Source organism: Polypterus senegalus, chromosome 9 (genome assembly GCF_016835505.1).
Source record: "Polypterus senegalus isolate Bchr_013 chromosome 9, ASM1683550v1, whole genome shotgun sequence".
NCBI lineage: Eukaryota > Metazoa > Chordata > Cladistia > Polypteriformes > Polypteridae > Polypterus > Polypterus senegalus.
In genome coordinates this window covers 1,270,907-1,294,401 of record NC_053162.1, presented here as the reverse complement: position 1 = coordinate 1,294,401, position 23,495 = coordinate 1,270,907, and the positions used below count along the sequence as shown (strand labels likewise).

At 47.8% G+C, this 23,495-nt stretch overlaps 1 protein-coding gene across 6 annotated transcripts in view; it reads right to left on the bottom strand.

Moving 5' to 3' along the window:
* Positions 1-23,495, bottom strand: part of LOC120535056 (rap guanine nucleotide exchange factor 1-like) — a 93,969-nt gene that overhangs the window by 23,591 nt on the left and 46,883 nt on the right. For all 6 annotated transcript variants that reach the window (XM_039762578.1, XM_039762577.1, XM_039762579.1 and 3 more), the window contains 7 exons: positions 22,040-22,196; positions 20,723-20,811; positions 16,999-17,151; positions 15,132-15,252; positions 12,841-13,021; positions 10,464-10,958; positions 3,969-4,171 (listed from right to left, as the gene is read on the bottom strand). In XM_039762578.1, coding sequence (XP_039618512.1) covers positions 3,969-4,171; positions 10,464-10,958; positions 12,841-13,021; positions 15,132-15,252; positions 16,999-17,151; positions 20,723-20,811; positions 22,040-22,196 — 1,399 coding nt within the window. The remainder of the gene's footprint in view (positions 1-3,968; positions 4,172-10,463; positions 10,959-12,840; positions 13,022-15,131; positions 15,253-16,998; positions 17,152-20,722; positions 20,812-22,039; positions 22,197-23,495) is intronic.

Sequence of the window (23,495 nt, the reverse complement as noted above, 5' to 3'; positions counted from 1 at the left end):
GAAACTAAAAGTAAATAAAAATAAGTGATATGTAAATGAACTGAAACGAGAACGGAAAAAAACAGCAATAGCATTTTCACTCGATGCGGTTCAGTTGTGCCGAGGGGTTGTTTGTTGGCCCCCCTGAGCGCTCAGTTATGTTGTGCTCGTCACTATGCGGTGATCTCGGACCCCGGGCTTACTTATGGTCACGTGGCGCAACTTCCATAAAGGACCGTCGTTCGTTTGTTGAGCACATTTGGCTCGTCGGGTTGATGATGGCGAGTTCTGCACAGATGTTTGCAGGTAGACAGCAAGAAAGTAACGTTTGGAAATAAAGACTTTAATTACGGTGCAGATGATAATAACAACAAATGTAATGTGTGAGGAGAAGAACAAGAAGAGAGCCTCGGAGTTTCAGTGCAGGACCAGCTGGATCAGAACTCAGTGGGAGGCCAGCACTTCATCACGAAGTCAACATGAAAAGTAAAAACGACTAATAAAGATGACACAAAATAAACGTGTCCACTGGTCTGGGCGAGAGAAATTTGACTTTTGTACGATTCCAATAATTTCGATTATTTTTCTAGTGACAATTGCTGAATTGGCGCATTTCCTGTTCAAATACTGGGGAGAAACGCGAGGTGCGGCAGTGAGGAGCCTCACCTCCCCTCGGACTGCGCTCTCCCTCTCCTCACACTGACGGGGTCGCTGCCTCTCCGTATGTCGCCAACGTAATGTCTGCAGACACCCTGACACTCCACGGTCTGACTAATACCTTTAGTGAACGTGCGTCACATATTTAGTCGTGCCGATCGGACATAAAACCACAGTGAAAAGGCACAGGGTGAGGCAGGCAGTACCGTGCCGCCCTGAAGGGGGCGCATGCGAGCCCAATAGGTGCCGAGGCGCCGATAAGTTAGCGACATCAGGAAGTCAAGTGCACTGCGGCGGCCCGTTTAGTTTTATTTTGTGGTCCGACTGACTGCCAAATGGAAGATTAAGATTTTTAAAACTAAAGGAAAATAAGGAGGACTTTTACAAGAAAGTGACGGAGATTTTCGTGGAGAAGGATTGGCGCATGGACTTCATTTACAAATAAGGTAAAGACCATAAACGGTTTAAATGGGATCAGACTAAGAAGAAAAAAAAAAAAAAAAAACAACAACAATCCAATATTAAAAAACTACATTTTGACTTTAAATAAAATATTCTTTTGTTTTTCTGGTTATCCGTTTTGTATTAAAATTGATGAAAGCATCAGAATTAAAAGCTTTAAAAAACAACTGAATATTTCAGTTAAGATCAAATCCGGGTTTTTTGTCCACCCCTCTATACTTTCATTTGTATTGAATGAGTATGAATTGTGGAATCGCAACAGCAAACTGAGAACACGTGGAGGGTGAGGAGCAAATGCGCTCTCGCCGCGAGAAATGCAACGTTCTCTCTCCGCCAAATCTGCGCCTTACCTGTGTGTGTGTGTGTGAAGAATGAGACCTGAAACGTAACCTGTGCTCAGTGTGTATGCTGGCTGCTAACTGAAGAGTCAATAAGCGACTCTCAATCTCACTCTGAAGGAGTCACCAGCCATGAACCTCACCGCACGTCACTGCCCTTCAGTACTGGCAGCAGAAATGCCCACATACAGTCTGCTGCATGGCACCAGTGTACCCGCATTACAAGCGCTCGTCAAGTGAATATTTTCACTGTGCGGCCATCAGTGCAACATGAACAAATCTCTGGAAATGCGCACTCGTTTAAGGCTTAACAGCAACGTGCTGTACAGACTGGTGTCTTGGGTTGAAACATCTGATCCTGCCGACTACGCTCATTAGGCCACGTCATCTGTTTAGTCAGGCCGTGTTTAACAGCATTACTGTGAACTGCGAATGGATTCTGTTGACTGAAACATAACTTGCACTGAAATATGTGAAGGCCAGCATTTGTGGTCTTGCAACAGGAAGAAAAAAATAAAATCAATTTTACTAATATTATGTAAAAAGCTCAGAACTAAATAAAATACAAACTCAAATTTTAAACATAGAACTAAATAAAGATTGTTGACTCCACTGAAAACTAGAATGAAATAAAAATGAATTAGATACAATAAAAACTAAAACTAGCGTACAATTAATATCACTGCATTGCGCGCACATTTCGAATCTTTGCTCGTCTTCCGCCTCGCGTCTCTTCCTCTGGCACTGCCCATCTCGAGGTGTCTTCGCCTCCCTGCACTGTCCCTCGTCCGGTCGGGCGCTGGTCTCCATTGTGACGCCACTCCTGACTGCCTCTGTCTGCACCCTCAGCTAGCTGAGTGACTGCGGCCTTCACACTTTGACTCCTTTTTCTGATTTTTCGTAAGCCTTCCTGTCATTTTACACTCGTTTTGGGTTTTATTGGGTCACTGAATCCAATCGGTTTGGACAGTTTTATCCACCATTTTGTGTTTTCACAGTTGCTACCATTTTGGTTTCCTATTGTTAAGACAAATGTTAGGGGCGTGTCCTCAGAGGTCATGACACATTTAAATTACTTTCTCGCCTAGGACTCTGGTATTTCGACTTTTGGCTCATTTTTAACCGCCATTTCAGCCTTGTCAGAGGTTAGTTTGGATCTCCCAGCTTTGATCCATTTCCGGTGTTTTTCATAAATCTCCTGGTTCACTCTGAAACCGCGTCTGCTTGCAGACACAGCAGGGCGTAACGTTGTTGACCGACCAGACAGAGACATGGAGCCAAGTCGATCAGCAGTGGATTCTTTCACCCTGGTGAAGCGTATGAAGACAATCCTTCCTGGCGCATGTACCCGATTAGGAGTAACGAAACCTCGGATACGGTCACGGTGTTTTATCAAAAAGCAATCTGGTAATCTTGGGTCCAGTATGGGTCCCTAAAGTGGTGACCTTCACTCGCCATGATGTGCCAACCACAATGACCGCAGGAAAATCGTCTCCAACCAAATGCTTATCGATAAATGAGAAGGAGGGAGTAGGCGAGGGGCCTCTTACTATACAGATTCAGAAAAATTCATAAGGAAGAACTTAGCATACATTAACAAGATCAGCAGCAGCCAATCAGACGGCTCCAAAAGCAAAGCAAGTACCTGTGATGAGCGTAAAGATGGCCAACAACCCAGAGAAGCCCACCAAAGTGCACAAGGCGTCCCAGAGGCGTCACCACTCAAGCTTGTGAAAGCAGCTGCTAAAGTCAAAGAGCCAACACATTTTGGGACAAAGCTGTCCTCCTCATTGGCTCAAGATGGACGCACAAGGTGACCCTAAGTGGGGACCCAGACAACCTCAAGCTGAATCACTTTGGTGGGCTCCTCCAGGACACGTGTGCTCTTTATAATCATCACAAGAACTTTGAATTGTCATATGTATTAAGTGTTGTTGTTAATATATAGTGCTGTGAAAAAGAGTTTGCCCCCTTCCTGATATCCTTTGTTTCTGTACGTCCGTCCCAATGAATGGCTTCAGAGCTTTAGACAAAATGTCACATCAGAACACACAACACCCCTTCTTAAAGCTATCCAACACTGCATTGCCCCATTAGTGCCTCCATCATTGCTAATCTGACAAAGCGGACTGAACGCAGCCAGCCCTGCTGAATGTAAACCTGCCCCCATATTGACCCTCACCATGAGACGACGGGACCTCCATCAAAAGAAAGAGACGATGAAGACTAAAACTAATCAGGAAAGAGTGACAGAGCCTTTTCAACTTCTCCACAGTGACAGCCATTGCATCCAAATGGAGAAAATCTAGAACAATTATGTTAGGATACGGAGCCTCGGACATGGCGAGAAGTGTGCAAGGCCTCCAAAGTCAGGCCTGGGCCCTCCTTAACCCTGCCCAGGAAAAGGCCTCACCTAAGGCAGCCTGACTTCAAAAATACTAAAAATGTCTCCAAATTAGCATGTGGCTTTGTGACATACCCCCAAAGCGTCACACGCTTAAGTCACTTATGGCTTACCCACTTCATACTCACCAGCTGTCTCTGTTTGGGTGGCAGTGCCGGCGGAGGGAGCGGCTCGTGGACCGAGTCGGTGCTGCTGAAGGAGTCGTTGAAGCCGTACACCTCCTGGAAACGCTTGTTGCGCTGCTCATAGATGCTCTCGCTCTGCGGCGTCTGGTAGAAGACAGAGGGCTGCGGCTCCGAGTAGTCCTCCACAAACTGCATGTACTTCAAGACTGCCAGGGAACAAGAGAGAGTGGGTCAGAGAGGGGCATGAGACAGCAAGCCTGCTACTAAACGCCACCACGATGGAGACGGAGCTAAAAACGTGCAGAACATCCCAAGGCATTCCAGACGCCATCTTGACAAGAGCAGGCCACTCAGCTCAACACATTTGCCAATCCTGTTCACCTCCAAAGTAACACCAAGTCGAGTTTTAAATGCCCGCACAGCCCTGCCATCCACTAAATTACTTGGTCACCTACTCCATGTGTCTCTCTGTGAAGAAAAATTTTTTAACGTCAATGCAAAATTTACCCAGAAGGAGTTCTGTCTGTACCCCTGTTTTTGCCCCTCGCTCTCCTTGATCCTGAATCAGCCAGGCTTCCGTGTCTTTTTTAGGAATATGGAGACCAAAATGGCACTCAGTCCTCCAGGGCAGGCCTCACTAGCGTGTTACGTAGCTTAAGTCTCACTGGCCTTGCAAGTGGCAACATTCATAACTGACAATCGATCGGGACCCACCGTCCTCAACACTTTAGATTCCTTTCCCCTTTTAGGCATTCCACCTCTGGCCAAGGCCCGACTCCTTCAGTCACGACATCTGCTTAACCTTACAAACAAATCTGTGAAATCAGCAAAAGCCCCCTAACATCGCCAGTTCAGAATGAAACGACCCAACCCTGACAGCCATGTTTAGTTGCCTGGGACATCCGATTTTTCATCTTAGACCTAATTTCTATTGAGCAGCCATCTTAAAAAATAAATTTGGCATTTTTCAAGTTGAAGTTATTTTTTTTCACAATCATAGTATATATTACTTTCCATCCATTTATTATCCTAACACAAGGTCACGGGGGTCTGCTGGAGAGAGACAGAGAGGTTTAGGAGCGGGCACTGAGCAGGCACATCACCACACCCACCACATGACAAACCATCTCAGGACCTGAGTGCAGCCATGCAATGGGCGATACCTCAGCACCACACTGGCTCAGATGGAGTGTGATGTTTTGTTGGGGGTTTTTTAAATGGTGACTGGAATGCCAATTCTACCACCAACCCCCATGTAACGTCATACCCAGGATGGAGCAATTGCAGGTTAAGGGCGTCGCTCAAGGGCCCAACAGAGCAGAGACCCTTCTGGCATTTTATGGGATTCAAACCGGCAACCTTCCGACTGCCAGTGCAGATCCCTAACCCTCAGAAACACCACTCCACCCAATGCTGGAGCCAATCCCAAAATTGTGTTCTGAAATGAAGCGGTTTTCTTTCTTTTTTAAATACATTTTTACAATACCTGTCTCTCTGTTTTTGGAGCTTACAGTGGGTACACTGGTTCATAGACAAATGTAAAGGCCATAAATCTGGTGCATGCTTTTACTTGACACACACTATATACAAGTATATATACAAGTATATATATATATATATATATATATATATACACACACATACATACATACATACATATATATATATATATATATATATATATATATATATATATATATATATATATATATATATATATATATATATATATATATATATATACTGCTCAAAAGAATTAAAGGAACACTTTTAATCAGAGTATAGCATAAAGTCAATGAAACTTATGGGATATTAATCTGGTCAGTTAAGTAGCAGAGGGGTTGTTAATCAGTTTCAGCTGCTGTGGTGTTAATGAAATTAACAACAGATGCACTAGAGGGGCAACAATGAGATGACCCCAAAACAGGAATGGTTTAACAGGTGGAGGCCACTGACATTTTTCCCTCCTCATCTTTTCTGACTGTTTCTTCACTAGTTTTGCATTTGGCTACAGTCAGTGTCACTACTGGTAGCATGAGGCGATACCTGGACCCTACAGAGGTTGCACAGGTAGTCCAACTTCTCCAGGATGGCACATCAATACGTGTCATTGCCAGAAGGTTTGCTGTGTCTCCCTGCACAGTCTCAAGGGCATGGAGGAGATTCTAGGAGACAAGCAGTTACTCTAGGAGAGCTGGAGAGGGCCATAGAAGGTCCATAACCCATCAGCAGGACCAGTATCTGCTCCTTTGGGCAAGGAGGAACAGGATGAGCACTGCCAGAGCCCTACAAAATGACCTCCAGCAGGCCACTGGTGTGAATGTCTCTGACCAAACAACCAGAAAGACTTCATGAGGGTGACCCAAGGGCCCCATGTCCTCTAATGGGCCCTGAGCTCACTGCCCAGCAGCATGCAGCTCGATTGGCATTCGCCATAGAATACCAGAATTGGCAGATGCGCCACTGGTGCCCTGTGCTTTTACAGATGAGAGCAGGTTCACCCTGAGCACGTGACAGAAGTGAAAGGGTCTGGAGAAGCCATGGAGAACATTATGCTGCCTGTAACATCATTCAGCATGAGCAGTTTGGTGGTGGGTTAATGATTGTCTGGGGAGGCATATCCATGGAGGGTCACACAGACCGCTACAGGCTTGACAAAGGCACCTTGGCTGCCATTAGGTATCAGGATGAAATCCTTGGACCCATTGTCAGACCCTATGCTGGTACAGTGGCTCCTGGTGCACGACAATTCCTGGCCTCATGTGGTGAGAGTATGCAGGCAGTTCCTGGAGGATGAAGGAATTGATACCATTGACTGGCCACCACACTTTCCTGACCTAAATCCAATAGAACACCTTTGGGACATTATGTTTTGGTCCATCCAATGCCACCAGGCTGCACCTCAGACTGTCCAGGAGCTCAGTGATGCCCTGGTCCAGATCTGGGAGGAGATCCCCACAACACCATCTGTCATCTCATTAGAAGCATGCACCGATGTTGTCAGGCATGTATACAAGAACACAGGGGCCATACAAAGTGCTGCGACAATTTGAGTTGCTGCAATTAAATTTGGGCAAAATGGACTAGCCTGCCACATAATTTTCACTCTGATTTTTGGGGCGCTTTGAATTCAGGGCTCTGTAGGTTGATCATTTTCATTTCCATCAAACGATGTGGCATCCTTTCGTTCCTAACACATTACCCAGTCTATATCAGTATAGATATCCAGGAGGATTTCTTTTTCCCATTGAGATCTGATGGGTTTTCAAAGTGGTCCTTTCATTCTTTTGAGCAGTTTATATACACACACATATATACATACTAGCTGTGTAAGCCTGTGCTGTATTAGTGGCTAAGCAATTTTCTCTTTTCCCTGCAGTTTCACTTTGGTGACAGAGTCGCTTTCTTTGAGCATCATGCTGTAGCCTCGCACTTCCAGGCTGGACAGACACACACACTTCCATGCATAGAAGTTTACATAAAAGATATATATAAGATAGATATGCATCATATGGGTCTGTATTGAAGGAGTGACATTTTATTGGAGTGACATAATGAGTCACCTACCACACACAAATGAAAGTACGCTCGCCTCACCTACCACTTGGGTTTGATGGGTGTCACTCCTTTGAAATTTATATCTGAGGTTTCACTCCTTTGTTATGTCACTCCTTTGAATAGGACCGGTATCATACATATCTATATTTATCTTATATATGTCTGTGTGTGTGTATATATATATATATATATATATATATATACACAAACACACACACACACACACACACACACAGATAGACACATACACAGGGTGGTCCAGATGTAATTATGCAGATCCAGATCGTCTGAATGACTTTGATTTATGTGGGGACGATTCCAGTTCAGTGTGAAGATGATTCTTCATGTCATCAGTTTGCAGACTTCTTGATGGTCTGGCTTTTTTCAGGTGATTTTCTATGTAATAAACTTAAGTTATAGCATAATGGAAATTGCATAATTAGATCTGGACCAACATATACAGTATATACATACATACACACAACATAGGGCGCCAGCCCACCGCAGGGCACACACACACATCAAGCACACACTAGGGATAATTTAGGATTGCCAATGCACCTAACCTATATGTCTTTGGACTGTGGTACACACACACACACACATATATACATATATACAGATATATATACATACATATACACACAGACATATATAGGATAAATATAGATATGTATGATAACGGTCCTAGTGACATAACAAATACACTGTATGTATATATATATCTCTCTGAAAGCTCAGATATAAATTTCAAAGAAGTGACAACCATCCAACCCAAGTGGTAGTTGAGGCGACAATGATTTATTATTATTATTTTTTTATATATATGAAAGATCAGACACTAGACGGTGATGTGGCTCCAGAGGTGTAACACACACACACACACACACACACACACACACAGGTTGAATATCCCTAATCTGAAGTGCATGGGAGCAGACGTACAGTAATTTTGGATTTCACAGTATTTGCATATCCATAATGAGAAATCTTCAGGACACCGATGGTCAAGCAGGGAAAAGCAGCCAAGCCAGCTAAATGATGACTTGTGTAATAATTCATTTCAGCACATTGTCTTTATATATGCACTGACATGACAAACATCCATCCAGTATCCAACCCACTATATCCCAACTACAGGGTCACGGGGGTCTGCTGGAGCCAATCCCAGCCAACAAACATATCAAAGCTAATTCAAAGTGATGACTAGGATGTTCCAACTGTATTTTAGTTCCCTTTCAAAAGGCCAATGCTATGTATTTGCATAGAAGTAGTGAAATGTGCGTATAATTTCACAATTTTGACTTCAAAAATACTAAACAGATCCTTTAACCTGTAGTGCCAAAGATTCTAAGTTTTAGATCCAATGCCATTTTGGCTTTTTTAAGAGTTGTAAACAAAGCATCTTGAAACGGAGAGTAAAATCCACTAAAGCACATGGCGGGTCAAAACTGAGCCAAAGGACATGGCAGTGCTCAGCTGTGCAAAATTAGGCATGTTTGGAAACACTTTAGAATAAACAGTACCCATAATGCATCTCATTAGCCACATGCTGTTGTCAAGCCCTCACAAAGGTGTCGTTTGGTCTTAACAACATCTGTACAGAAGCATAGAAGCAGGCAGCGTGGCCTATTAAAATGGCTCCGCTTTGGTGTCTTAAGTGAGTGACAGTGTGTCCGTGACTCTCAGTGTTGTACAATTCCCTCTGAGGCCTGCGATTCCTTCATTAATTTATACATTAAATTGTGAGCCGTTTGTAGGCCTGTCTGTTCACCAGTCCATGTTGAATTTCTTTTCCGCCCGTTTCTTTGCCCCACTGGGGTCTTCAGCTAGTGTCTAAAATGACGAAATGAAGCGGTCACATTCACAAGTCACTTATCATGAGCTCTTAACTCTTTTGGGGCTAATTATTTTGTTTCCCTTCTGTGCCAGGGCTCAATATTTTTTCCAGAAAACTCACAAGCTATGGTTTCACACATAAATCAATATAACATACTGATGGCAGATGTCCCCTGAGCCTCTACGGTGTGTGTACATTGACACACTTATTACATACCTGCTGGTCTCATCACTCATAAGCTGAAAGGCGATTTCTGCACAACAGCAGCTTGAAGGAGCGGAGTGGCTGGTGATCCGTAGTGTCCACTGGCATAACATGTGGTTTGAAGTCCAGTTGACGCACCTACCATATATGTTTGTCTAGTTCTCCCAGGGTGAACGGGGCTGTAGGAGCGTCAGCTGCACCAGCGTGTTCTGCACTACGATCAGCTGATGCAGGTACCTGTCTTTCATTTTCGATTTCTAACTCTCGTGCATCAAAATTGGAGTTCGGGAAGTGTCTGTGTAATTGTATGTGTAGGCGCATCAGCTGGGGTCCGATTAGTTAATGCAGGTTTATGTATCAAAATTAGATTTCAATGAGTCAAGAGTCTGATTTGGCAAAAATACACAATAAATAAATAATAAGCATGGAGTGTTTTGCTTTGCGCATTCACTTCGCTCTCTTGCCTGATGTTGGTGCCATTCTAGACTCTGACATTTACTCTAACGCTACTCACGCACACGCAGAGATTCAACGTCAAGTCGACGGCTGTAACCGTCTTTCTAGCAAGGACAGTCCACCTATAATATAATGCCGTGTTTTATCGAGGTTTACAGATTTTTTCCGCCTTCTGCCCCTGAATGGTGACTTTAGTTTGTATCTGCCCTCAGTCCCTTGTGTCGACATCCGCCCTTAAAGAGTTAATATGACGCACCACTTCACTGATGCTTTTGTAAGTGTGAAGACCACCAACAGAAGCCTCTGTTACGGTCCAATGACCTTGCAGTCAGTATGTGACTAACACAAAATAAACACCAGCAGCCATCTTGTTTCAGTCGGTTAGAACAGGATGACAAGCAGACACAGCTGCCCCGGCCCCACCACACCCTCATACTTACTGTGCCGGGCCTTCTTCTCCGGCAGTGGTGGCGGGCTCTGGGGTACGTGGGCCGTCTCCGAGGTGGTAAACTCCGTGGGAAAGGGAGCAGGGGAGCTCGGGGGCAAAGGCGGGACGGTCTGGAAGACAGGAAAGGGCGGCACAGACTGAACGTCGTCCTCGGTGATGTTGTCGTACTGCGAGGGGACCCGCTCGTACGATACCCGGGACCCCGTCCCATCGCACTGCGACGAGGCCTGGCTGGCGGCACTGCGCCGCTTCTTCTGAGGGAGGGCAGGTGGAGTTTCTGCTGATGCCGCTGGCTGGAGTCCGGGACCAGGCGACTGCCAGTAGAAGGGCGACACGCAAGACTGGCCCGCGTATGGGCTGGGGGTCTCGCCCATGCATTCTGGCAATGGGCTTAACAGAGCGCCCAGGACAGTCTGTGGGATCTGGTCAGTGTTCGAGAGGTCTTGATGAAGGAAGTCGTAGTCTGGGTCGTAACTTTCTGCGTTATCTGCAAAAGAATAAAACAGGACAGCAGACGTTAAGAGTGTTGTGACTGTGAGGTCCAGGAAAAAAATACATAAAATAAAATAAACGGCACCAGAGTGCACGGCTCACCCACCTGACCTGCACTCAAAAATACAAGAGCACACCAACCAAGCACACCAACCCCAACAATGCCTTTCTTCAATGTCATGTTATGTATTTCAGTCAAAATGGAAAACACAGCATTCAGTCTTTGGGCTGATTAGGTGGGTTTTGAGGGGTCTTTGGGCTGGCAGTTTATGCAGGACCTGACAACCCTGTTGGGGAGCAGCGCGAGTTTGACAAGAGTTCCGTTTGTGCCGGGATGTTGTGGACTTTCTTAGGGTGCCTTCAAAATGGGAGTAGAAGGGGCACTTAAATTATGGGGGTGCCTCCTGACCTGCTAACTCGGAGGTTAAGGCTGTGTGTGCCAACTCCTCTCGCTTGGCACTGCGGCTCCCTGCTGTATGTTATAGAGGTGTACACCTATAAGACAAAGAATGTCATCGTTTTAATGCAGGGTTTATGGTGACAGGGTGGCTGTTGGCCATAAGCGGTCCAGGACATCTTTGAATTTGACAAAGAGGTCCTCTGCGCAGAACACTGGAGGGCATTGACCAGTTTAGCGTGTGTGTCTGGAATAATCAGAATCGCTCTGGAAAGGGTCCACTTTTCACTGAAAACTTGTTATGGAGTGCAAATAAAATGAACCCCACTGAAGAGCACCGTACAGACCACCATTAGGGGGCGTTAAAAAACAAACCCCAATAGACGAGTGCGTAATTTAAACGTAATACAAATGTTGAAACGTATGGTGCTTGGAGCGGGTCAATGGGTACAAAACTGCAAACAACTCTGCTAAAACAGATGAAGCCCACCCAGCGGGGCCAAAGCCTGGCATCACTCGGAGCGCGAGCCTCTGCCGACTTTATAAATTACTAGCGGAGTGTTCTCGTGTTCTGTCTGACAGCATGTGGATGGGACCGAGCCCACCATGTGCCAGGTGATCGGCACATCAGGCCAGGCGGGAGTCGGGGGGTCTCGCAGGTGCATTATGGAATTTCAAATGTGTACTGAAGGGGAAGCGACGGGTGATGTGCAGACTGACAGGTACAACGTGAAGGGTCCACGATGAGCTCGGATTCTTGTAGTGTGGGCCTTTTGGCCTAATGTGACAAAGTCGAAGCTCTGTGACGCTGGGCGGCCATCGCTCTTACACTTCCCACTCTGCATTTGGACGATTTTTAGGTCTCCGGTCCTTTTTGGAGTATTGAGGATTTGGGGTGCTGATGAAGCCTGAGGAGAGAAGACCAAACTAGTGGGGGGCGACATCTATGGTCACCTATCAGAGAACAGCGCTAGGGTGAGAATCAAGGTGTTTTATATGAATGTAGATTTTAAATTTAGACTTTTATTTTTATTTTTTGCAGTGTAGGTTGTGTTTTGGGGGTTTCCAAGTTGTTCTGAATTAGTTTATTCCCGTTTTGCTCTTTGTCAATAGGCAGGATGTCACAGGAGTGCAATCGTCACTTCAATTACACCATCAGATATGATGACACAAGTATAAAGGTGGTCTCACGGCACAGGCAAATAAAATGTCATTAATGACAGTTGGCTTCAAAACAGGCAGACCCTCACGTCACGTTTTGCTCTTTGTTTAGCGCACCCCCATCCCCCCAACCCCCTCTACTGCCCCAATTTCTGCATTGCCCTCGTGTTTTGGTCTTTCGGTTTTGACCTCAGCTTGCTCTCCCACTGCGATTCCCATCTCACGTAAATCGTTTTCTAATAACCCTTGGACTTGGTGTCTGTCGTACAGTAGCAGCCAACAGACCAGAAAGACACCTGAAGGGCAGCAAAGGACTTACCGAGGGTTTCGCAGCTGGTATTGCGCGAGCACTGCCCACTGTCGTGCTCCAGCGAAGACAGCTGCTCGTCCGACTTGCTCAGCTTGCCAATGCTGTTGCAGGGTGACAGTCGTGGAGACTCTTCGCCGTAGGAGTGGCTGCCGCCTGACAGCCGCCGCTGCAGAAAATCCAAGTCGTAGTCCTGAGACACACATGGGGGTACAACAATCAGGGTGTGAGTCACTGGTAAGGCCAGACAGGAGAGCAAATCTCCGCAAAAGGCGGCCGCCTCTTCATTTGATTTACAGACAACTCAGCAGAACCCAACTGTCCACACTTCTACTACCACATATAGTAAAACGATGCTGTCTGTCTGTCTGCCTGTCTCTCCGAGCAGTCTAACTGGTCAGTATGGCTTTGGCCTGATTGGTCAGTTTGACTATAAAATATGATTTGGGGGAGAAGTGCAGGCCAACAGAGGTTCGCACACACAAGGACACTGATGAGGGGTGCAATTCCTGATTGTGACAATTTTGTCTTTATTGATTTATTTTTTTATTACAAAAAAGGAGTTAAAATGAAGCAAGGGATGTTGGGTCACTGAATACTAATGAGATGCAACCCCTTAAGAGAGGACAAGTACTTGAATGATGTTATCACAGGAGGTAACGGGGGGTCAAAAAGTGGACAGTAGACGAGGCAAGGTGCCTGCAAGTGACAAAGCCTGAGAAGGCGGCATAATGGGAAGGTGACTGAAGCGGGAAGTGCTGGACAAGACAGGCTGAGGCACAGGGGCAGGCGGAACACACTTAAGGCAGGAGGGGTCCGGCACTTTCAAATGTCCTCCATTAGCCGTCTTCAGTGGGTGACACAGCAAGTACAGGACAAAGTGCACAAAGGCCGAGGCCGAGGAGAGCAGCACGGCCACCCCGAGAATGCAAATGGCACATCATAATGAGGAGACTGAGGAGGTGCCCACAGTGGCACTCTGAATTAAATGGACACCACTGCTCATCTTCACCCAGGCCTGTCAGATATCTCTATGCCTAATTAGGCACCAAATTTGAAAAACCAACAAGTGAGCGGGTCAGTATGTTTAAGACTGGCCAGAAAACTCAAGATCATCCGGCAGGACATGAAAGTCCAACACCTCGCTGTCATCGAGCTGGGGCAGCTGTCGATGGGCACCGTGCCATTTACATTACCCACTCGACCCCAATCACAGATGCTGGAACGTTTCAGCCAAAGGCTGCTCTCACCGGAGAGAGATATGAGCACATTAACTCCAGACCTGGAGGTGCCACACTGGCGTTTAGCTGGGCACAGGGCTGATTTCAAACTCCTTCTGGTTAGAACTTTGGAGTCATTGTGATGAGAGCAGGCCATTCAAACCAAGAAGCTCCCCTGGATTCTCAAGTTGAGACTTGAAGGTCCCTAACGTCCTGCTGGTCATTCATTGTATTTGTCTGCGGTTCTCTGTGTGAAGAAAAACTGACATTTATATGAAATCTGCCCTTAAACATCCAACTCCACCACTCGCGTTCTCGTAGCAGAATTCATTTTAAAGTAACATTTCCATCCTGTGGACTGGCACCGTGTCCAGAGTTTGTTCCTGCCTTGCACTCTGTGCTGTACGGGACAGGCTCCAGCACCCACCACGGCCCTGACCTTCTTTAAGCAGGTTAGAAAATGACTTCCATTCTGCATTTGCTTAAACGTACAGGTTGCCCTGCCTAAGTGATGTCGGACTTTGGTCCAGAGGTTGACCTAACGTCAGGCAGGAGGTCGAGGTTTCAGCTGAAGTTGTGGGCTCACCTGCCTGCTTGCCCTAGAGATGAGACTGAAGACTTACCACTTTAGTCTGGCATACCCTGACTAGAGCCGATGATACAGGAACAAGTCAGTCTTTTACACAAAAACTGAAATATTGTAATCATTATGAAGCGTTACGGACTCTCCCCTGTTCTGTTTCAATTCTTCTTGGTGTCCTGCTGTGTCACCTGGTGCCACTGCTCTACCTCCCCTCTGGTTGGTACATGTGTCACACAGAGCGTACACTCGTCTTCGTTGTACTCCACGCACACACACCTAAACATCATTCATCTGTCATCATCATCATCATCATCAATTTATTGGCCATTTTGCAGGTTTACCCAGGTTAGCCCATTAGTCACCCCCTTTTTCCATGGGCATCCTTAGGGTTGAGGTCCTGCTCTTTTCCGGTCATCACACCCCCCACCCCTTCATCCCCCCCCCCATCGCACACCAAAATGGAAGGCTATGCAAAGTAACACTCATCCTGTCAGCCTTACTTGTTTGTTGATGCCAATGGGTAAACTGGAACCACTGGTGGCCCGGCTCATGGGAGCGACCACTGCGACCCTGGTGGGGGACGGAGCCGACTGTCGCTTTTTTGGAGGCAGAGCTGGAGGGCTAAAAAGAAACAGGAGAAGAACATTAAACTGGAGGAGGGCCGTGGCATGCGAGAGCAATTTGTTTGTTTTAAGCCACCCAAGTGGCCAGAAGACGTCAGAGTCACCCTCAGCGGACCTCTAATGGCCGACCCTGCTGTCGAAATGAATACTCAGCCCAAGACGAGCATCCGCTTACTTAGCCGTGACTGACTCCCTGTTATTCTGTAGTCATGGCTTCGAAAAATCTTTCATCTCGTGTTTTCATGGAGATCACAACATTCCAGACTTGCTGGATCGCTTGGTTGCACTTCGTTAAAGACGTGCTGTGGCCATGCCAGCTGTTGACCATTCTACAGTCGGGAGGCTCCCTCTTGGATTCTTCTCTTTATACTGTGTATACTCTGATGATAAAGATGGGCACACAGTGCCAGTGCCAGTGCACAGTGTACAAATGGGCCGGCTCACCGTACAGAATCTGCATTCTGGAGCAGACACTAATGTGTTCAATTATGTGGTACAATGCACTTCATTCTGTTGGCCTATTAATGACACACATGTCCTGAACATTTTCAGGTAAGGATGACAAAAAAACTCCACGTGGTGATTAGCACGGGCAAGGAAGAACAGTACTGGACTCAGAATATGGCACGGCAGTGCCTACATTACACACACTAGAGGGCATGCAGTCAAATGTACCTTCAGTAAGATAGTTCAGACACTAGAGGGCGATGTATATGGGCTACCCAGGTCTATCATCAGTAACAGTGCAGACATTAGACAGCAGTGCAGCTGTTGATCAAGAACACCAGAGTTCAGACACTAGAGGGCGATGTAATCAAAGATACTATCAGTAACAAGACAGACACTAGAGGGCGATCAACAGCAGTGGTGCTGGCATCAGCTTAGCAGTGCAGTTGCTAATCAAGTCCACCATCAGTAACAGCCTTCAGACACTAGAGGGCGACACAGTCAGCGATACCATCAGTGATGCCAGGTGCTGAATGTCGATTGGCATATGCAAATAAGGACCTCACCATACTCTGTACAAGGCCAGTAGTGATCTATCAATCTATAAACAGCTTAGAGACACTAGAGCGACCACAATGCAGTCAAGTATCCTGGGGGTTCAGACACTAGAGGGCGCTGTAGCTGTGAGCCAGGTGTATCCTCCGTAGCCATGTCATTTGTAACAGTATAGCTGGCCACGGACACGGTCAAGAACAGAGCTCAGGCCGTTTCAGCTGACGGCTAAGTTTTGTCCAGGATCCCATCACTTTTTAGGGGAGGAAGACAGAAGGTTCCAGGTCGGGTAGCTCTAATCACTCGGTGACGTGAGCACTCTGCTGGCCTCTGCACCGGTGACAGTTCAGGACAGAGTTTGATAAAGTGCCAACAACCTTCCACATGGCAGACAGCACCCTCACCTCGCATTAAACCCTTCATACTGACGGCTTTGCTGACCAACCAGAACCCTACTGGAGTCGCCCTGCTCGCTCCTTGCTGTGGTGCCCAGTCTCCTCAATGGCGTGAAGAGGTCCGTGTATGGCGACCAGCCCTAGATGCTGACTGGTGCTCGGTCACCCAAGGAAGGTCTTGGCTGACACACGCAGACCTGCTGCTGTCCTAGAGTTTGCCTGGGACTCAGACATGGCACAGCCACTTGCCAGGTGGGTCTTGGTCTGCACATGTGGTATTTTATACTGAGGTAATAATAAAGAAAGGGTATACAAATCATTGAAAAGTGCCAGTGTCACGTGTTCCTCACCTGTGCTCGTTGACTTTGATGCCAGGCAGTGGCGGCTTGGGTGGGGCCAGGTTCTCGTCAGACACGTCGAGCGTGATCTCCGACGGCTGTGCCACCAGGGGGCTCTTGTGCGAGACGTCCTTCTCCCGGTCAGTCAGGTGATGCTCAGCCGTGCTGCAAAAGTTCAAAACAATGAGAGTCACGGCGGGCTTGTTTTCTGTTGAGTTGGGGGCTGGCAGGGGACAAATTGCCCCGGTAACTTTCTAGGGTGGGTGTGTAGGGTGGTCATCAGCTTGGAAACAGAGAGGAGGCCTTGTGGTTGGTCACCTCTGCCTCCGGACTCCTTATTCTGTTTGCCCGCTAACTGCTGGTCACCAGCGTGTGCCACGACCCCCTAGGGTTACCGGTGCGTTCCTGTGGGATCAACCAAATGGGAAATCCCAGGAATTTCACATGAAGGCCCTTTGAAGTGGGAGCTCCGATTCAGAGACAATCTAGAGGAAGCAATCTTAGCGGAATTCTCAGAGTTGAGCAGTCACACCGCAATACGACTTTTACGTGTTTATTACACTCTTTCATGTTCCACTAAACGTATCTTATGCAGTCCACATAGCAAATCGGACCCCTCGATTACTGGCTGACTCATAGGACGAGAGAGAAGTGGGATCGGACAAGACGCAGCAGAAGGGCACGATGGCAGACCCTTGACTGGCATGTCATTCTGACCAGACCCCTCTCTGTATTTTCAAACGAAGATAACGTCATTCACAGAAACAATAAAACGACGCATACTTCGTTTACTACTTTGAACTCCCATGATGCTCCTCTTTAAATGCTTTATAAGTCCATCAGACGGCCAGTTGAGACGAGACGCGGGGGGCGAAGGGCGTGATGGTCGAAGCCTTTTGTGCAGACTTCACTTTATATATTTAAACGCACTCGTCCAGGGCAATGTGACGTAAAGAATCGACAGGCGCCTTTCACCCTGATGACCAGTGTGTGTGTGTGTGTGTGTGTGTGTTATGCTCTTCTCCTTCAGAAACCGACACTCCCCTCAGCGTGGTGACGGACCAAGTAGGGCACTGCCTGCCATCAGTGGTCACCATCAGTAAGGGGGGCCACACGAGGGGGACGGGCTCAACAGGAACCCTGAAAATGTCTTGGGTCTTCTTGGGCGGAGGACCTCCCTGAGGAGGCAACAGCAGGGCCAGCACCCAGGCTGACCAGGAAATGGCTTACTAACTGCGAGGTGGGGAGTCGGTCGTCTACCACCTCAAGATGGTGGGGAGTCGGTCGTCTGCCACCTCAAGATGGTGAGAAATCGCCTGCCATCGAAGGACAGCACTGAACAATTACAGCGGGGAAAATAAGCAAGGAACGCGTCATATATATACTTCTTATGGGGGGCTACTGATGTGACATTGACACATACGACGAGATCAAATCAAATAACGATATTCTGGAAAAGTACAATTGAGGGTATAAAGCAGGATCAGTTCAGAATGACACATCCGTCGAGAGTCCACCCTTCAACGTCGTCACGTCTGACTCCGGTCCTGCATTGCATCTTGGGTGCTCCGATTTGTTACTTGGCCACACGAGATACGCTTATTAGGAATATACAGTAGAGGAAAATGAGTCTTCCTCGGTCGATATACTGTAATTCTAATGGGGCTACTGACATGAAATTTATACCCGACGTCGCCAACAAGCCAACTAATCCACACATACAAGAAATGAAGTGGAATAAAGTGGAAGGACGCCGGGAAGAAAGTACTGAACACGCTTACTGAAATCTATAGTAGAAGAGCCGTTGTTGGGGATGACAGCTTCAAGACGCCTCCTGTATGGAGAAACGAGTCACAGGCATCACTCAGGTGGGAGGTCTTCAAATCTTGAAGGTTCCGGGGGTCTCTTCTATGATCTTCAGTTCTTTCCACCGATTTTCAATGGGATTCAAGTCGGGTGACTGACTGGCCTTCTAGCAGCTTCTTCACTTTCTTTATTCTCTGACACCAACTGAGAGTTTCCTTGGCTGTGTGTTTGGGGTCCTTCTGTCTTACTGACATGTCCAGCATCCTGGTAGATGGCAGCAGATTCTTCTCAAGAATGTCCCGCTCCATTTCTCCATTCATCCTTCCTTCAGTTCTATGAAGTCTGCCACCGCCACACTTCACCGGTGGTGTTTTTGGGGTGCAGCGCCACTTCTCCTCCAGTCACATCCAAAGAGTTCCATTTTGCTCTCCTCTCACCAGACTCTATTCTCCCAGTTACTTCACTGGTTTGTCCAAATGTTGTCAAAGAGCTTCAATGTGCTTGTTCTTCAGCAGTGGAGTCTCGCGTGGTGAGCGGTGTGCACAGAGGTCATGGCGGTGGAGTGCATTACTTACTTGCAGGTCCTTTTCAAGCTCTCGGCGAGTGGTCCTTGGTTCTTCTCATTCTTCGTACTCTTGCGAGGAGCCCCTGGTGGTGGCCGGTTTATGAAGTTCTCTCCACTTGTCGATTATGGCGCCAACGGTGCCCGCTGGAACATTCAGAAGTACGTCTGCCACCGATGCCATCAGCATGTTTGTGAAGGTCCCGAGTGAGCTCTTTGCTTTTACCCATCATGCAGTGCTTCTTGCGTGACCCCCTCAATTAGGACTAAAGCCGCTGATACTCATTGGCACTGACGGGGGGGCTATCAGGATTGACAGACGTCAGCTGCTTTCTTGGCTTTCCAGGCCTTCCTTTTTGTCACCTCCTGTTCTTCACGTGTTCATTCCACTTTATTACTCATAACTTCATTTATGGACTTATTTGCTTTGATGTCTTTGTATGTGTGGATTAGTTGGGTTGTTAGCGACGTCAGGTGTAAATTTCATGTCAGTGGCCCCATTAGAAATACACTGACTGAGGAAGACGTATTTTCCCCACTGTATATTCCTAATAAGCGTATCTCGTGTGGCCAAGTAACAAATCAGAGTACCCAAGATGCAATGCGGGACCGGAGTCAGACAGGACGACGTTGAAGGGTGGACTCTCGATTGTACTTTTCCAGAATATCGTTATTCATGGCATCGATAAAGCGGCGCACGTTGTGTTACACTTTGTGCTGCATTTACTACGCTCTTTATCGTCCCATTAAACTGATCTGTAAAAATCCTTTAAAGTGGCCCATGTAACGAATCAGAGGCCTCGATACGGCTGGCTGGCTAGCTAGCAGAGGGTGGGATGGCGGACCCTCGATCAATGCGTCATTCTGGGTAGACTCCTCTCTTTCTATTTTCCAGAGCAGCGCTACTTTGAGGACTGACAAACGGCAGATACCACTCTCCATGCGCTTACACCCCCCTTAAGCTTATCTTGACGTGTGTTTTGCGCGGCCCAAGTAGCGAATCAGACGCAGCCGTAGCCCTGCACTCACATGAAGGCACCGGAGTGGGAAGTGGAGACGCCGCGTGGGAGAACCCCAAAAGCGCTCCACAGTACGTGAACGGCACACGTGCAGACGATCGATACGACCGACAATCCAGTTGTGCAGTGGGAGGCCAGCCGCACTGAGACCTGAACTTCACAAAGGGGTGGGGGTGGGCACCACATGAGATTGTTTTTAATGCAAGTTGGCAGAAGTAATGTGCCATCTTCTTCATGACTCCAAATCATGGGTAGTGCCACCACTTCCAGTGTGCACCGTTTTAAAATGATCGATCAGCACGTTTGTGAGCAGCTACCCAAACAACCGACAACTCCAGCGCATTCGCACCTTTCAGAGTTGCAGACTGGCATGCTGGGCTTCACCGAAGACACGGGCGATGGCTGCTCCTGCTTCTCGATCGTCAGCCTCACAAGTTCCTGCAACAAGGGAAAACAAAAAAACAAAAAAAGTCAAAAATTGGCAAAACACTTGCAAATTAAAGACACGGTAAAGGGTTAGCGCTGCTCACCACTCCACGAGCCCCAGGTTCAAATCCTGCACCCACCGCTTGTCGTCTCCCATCCACAACCCAAAGCTTTGGTTCACTGGCAGCTCTAACCAGATGGAAGTGAATGGGCCCTGTGATGGACTGATGCCCTGGGTGCCTGGGGTTGGCTCATGTCTCCGATGGGCTCAGGAAATGGTTGGATAACCACAACAATTTGAACTTATGTTGTCGTAAGGCCTCATTCACTGAATGTCTGGCCCACCAGGAGCAAATAAGTAAGCAACTGTGACTTTGGGGAAGTCGTGCGATCCAATGGGGTGCAGACTTGTGTGCATCCAGCAAGTCAACGGAAACCAAACAGTTAAGAAAACCGCAGGAAACGTGTGGCTAAGTGCCAGTGAAGAATGGGAAAGAAACAACGGGCACAGATGACGCGATACATGCCAGGCATTTGCAATTACCTCATCATTTTGGCAGGATGGTATAGGAGGGGTGGGCTCAACCTTCATGGCTCGAGGTGCCCCTCGGTCTACAGTACACTTGAAGATCTGACGTGACTCCTTCCCTTAGAGCAGCACGAGCTCTTTGGTCCTGAGATGCACGCGGCTGCTCTTCCCTTGTGGGTCGTGGTCAGGTCAGCCACTAGGGGGCAGCAGTGCACCTTTAAACGAGGGGCTTTCTGAACAGGCGTGGGGCTCAGGGCTCACTCACAAGACCCTAATCACACCTCGGCATTATAGGGTGGTGCTCACTGTATGAGACCGTGGGCATCAGCACATGGCACGCGTGTCACTTTACATATTCATATGAAAGCGTGTCACTCTTGTCAGCTGTGTGCTGAGGCTCAACTAACGAAGCGCCCATTTTAAGGTTCTTAAAGAGTCGTGTCGAATGTGAAATGCCCCCCCCAACAACTCCCTGCATTGCCTCTGTGTCACTGAGGAATCTCAACCATTCGCCTGTTAACCCACAGGTGCCAAGTCCAGAGGGCAAACGTGAAGGCAACAGTGGACTCAGGGGGGTAATGTGAGTGCAGCTGTGTTAAGATGCCATGTTCTTGTAGTGTGTGAGCTCCACCAACTGATGGCAAGTTAAAGACAACATCATGCAGTCGGCCTCAGCGCCATGTCTTGCAGCACGGCCCCTCGTCAGCTTACCTTCACGCCATCGAGCACCGCCTTGATCATCCCCGTCACTTTGAGCACGGCCTCCTTGTCCTCGAGTTTCAAACCCTCCAGCATCACTTCATCGGACCACTGGATCAGCTTGGCGAGGCTCTGGCACACGCCGCTCAGGCAGGACGACACTGCATTGCTGGGGGAGACAGAAATGGCACAACATGGGGACAAGGCTGGAGTCACACGGCTGACATCTCATCAAGTGGCCACCCAAAAGAGTGTAACTGGGCACTGTTGCGACCTCAAGGTGGACTGAGCTGCAGGGCTGAAGTGAAGGGTGGCATAAAGCCCACCCTTAATAATATACATAAAGGATTTGCATAGGAATAAAAAGAAGAAGCTGGTGAAGTGTGCAGATGATGCCATGCTAGGCAGAATTGGCAGGTAATCGAGAGTCCGTTAAACAATCAGAGGGGGACTTGGGCAGCGGACGGGCACAGGCAGATGTGTGGACGACGATATTTCATGTCACTAAATGTAAAGAGTTACACGTGTGGGGTCTGAAAATCAAAAGTCCACCTTATGAGAATTTAGGGGTCTTAGGGGACTCCAGACGGTGTTCAGAAGCCATTCAGAAGGCTAACAGACTGTCCGGTTATATAGCGCCTTGACGTGTGGAGGGCTTGCTGAGTCTTTATAACTTACTGGTGATTCCTCATCTGGAGTCCTGGTGCAGTTCATGACTCCATAAGGACATAACAGCACTAGAGAAGGTCCAGAGAAGAGCGACTGGGCTGATTACGGGGGGCTACTAAGGGGTGGGGAGTTAAAAGGAAAGGTTAAAAGAGCTGAGCATGTACAGTGATGAAGAGGAGGCCTGACTGAAGGGTTTAAAATGACGAAGGCAGTCAGTGCAGTGACTCAAGATGGTGAGGTCATCGAGAACACGGGGTGACACAGTTAGAAACACAGATAAGACATTAGGAAGAGGACCCCAGACACGGAAGGTGTGACCACGAGGTGTGGCGGACTTAGCAGGACTTTCAAAGCTCAACTTGATGTTACTTTGGAACAATTAAGTGGGCACGAGTGGCGAGCTTTGTGGGGCTGAATTCCTATTCCTGGCAGCCAAGTCACCTGCACTTCAGAACGGGCCGTCCCCCTGAAGCCCAGCGTGTCCGGGTCCGGCCAGGACTTGGATGGGAAAACAACCAGGAAAAAAGGCTTGGGTTGCTGCTGGAGCCAGCGGGGGGGCGCTTACCCCGTGGTGTGTGTGTGTGGACCCCAATGCCACAGTGTGGTGACGAGGGACACTGAGCGGATTCTCTGCCGTCATTGAAGATCTCTGGACAGCCTTCATAAAGCCACCACTTCCTGGTCATTCCGGCCCCCTGATCAGCTGCTGTCTCTGATTGGCTAACGATCTCTCACCCCTTCACCACCTAAAAGCGCAAGTGTGGCGAGTGTCCTTGTGCTGTCACATCATCCAGGTGGG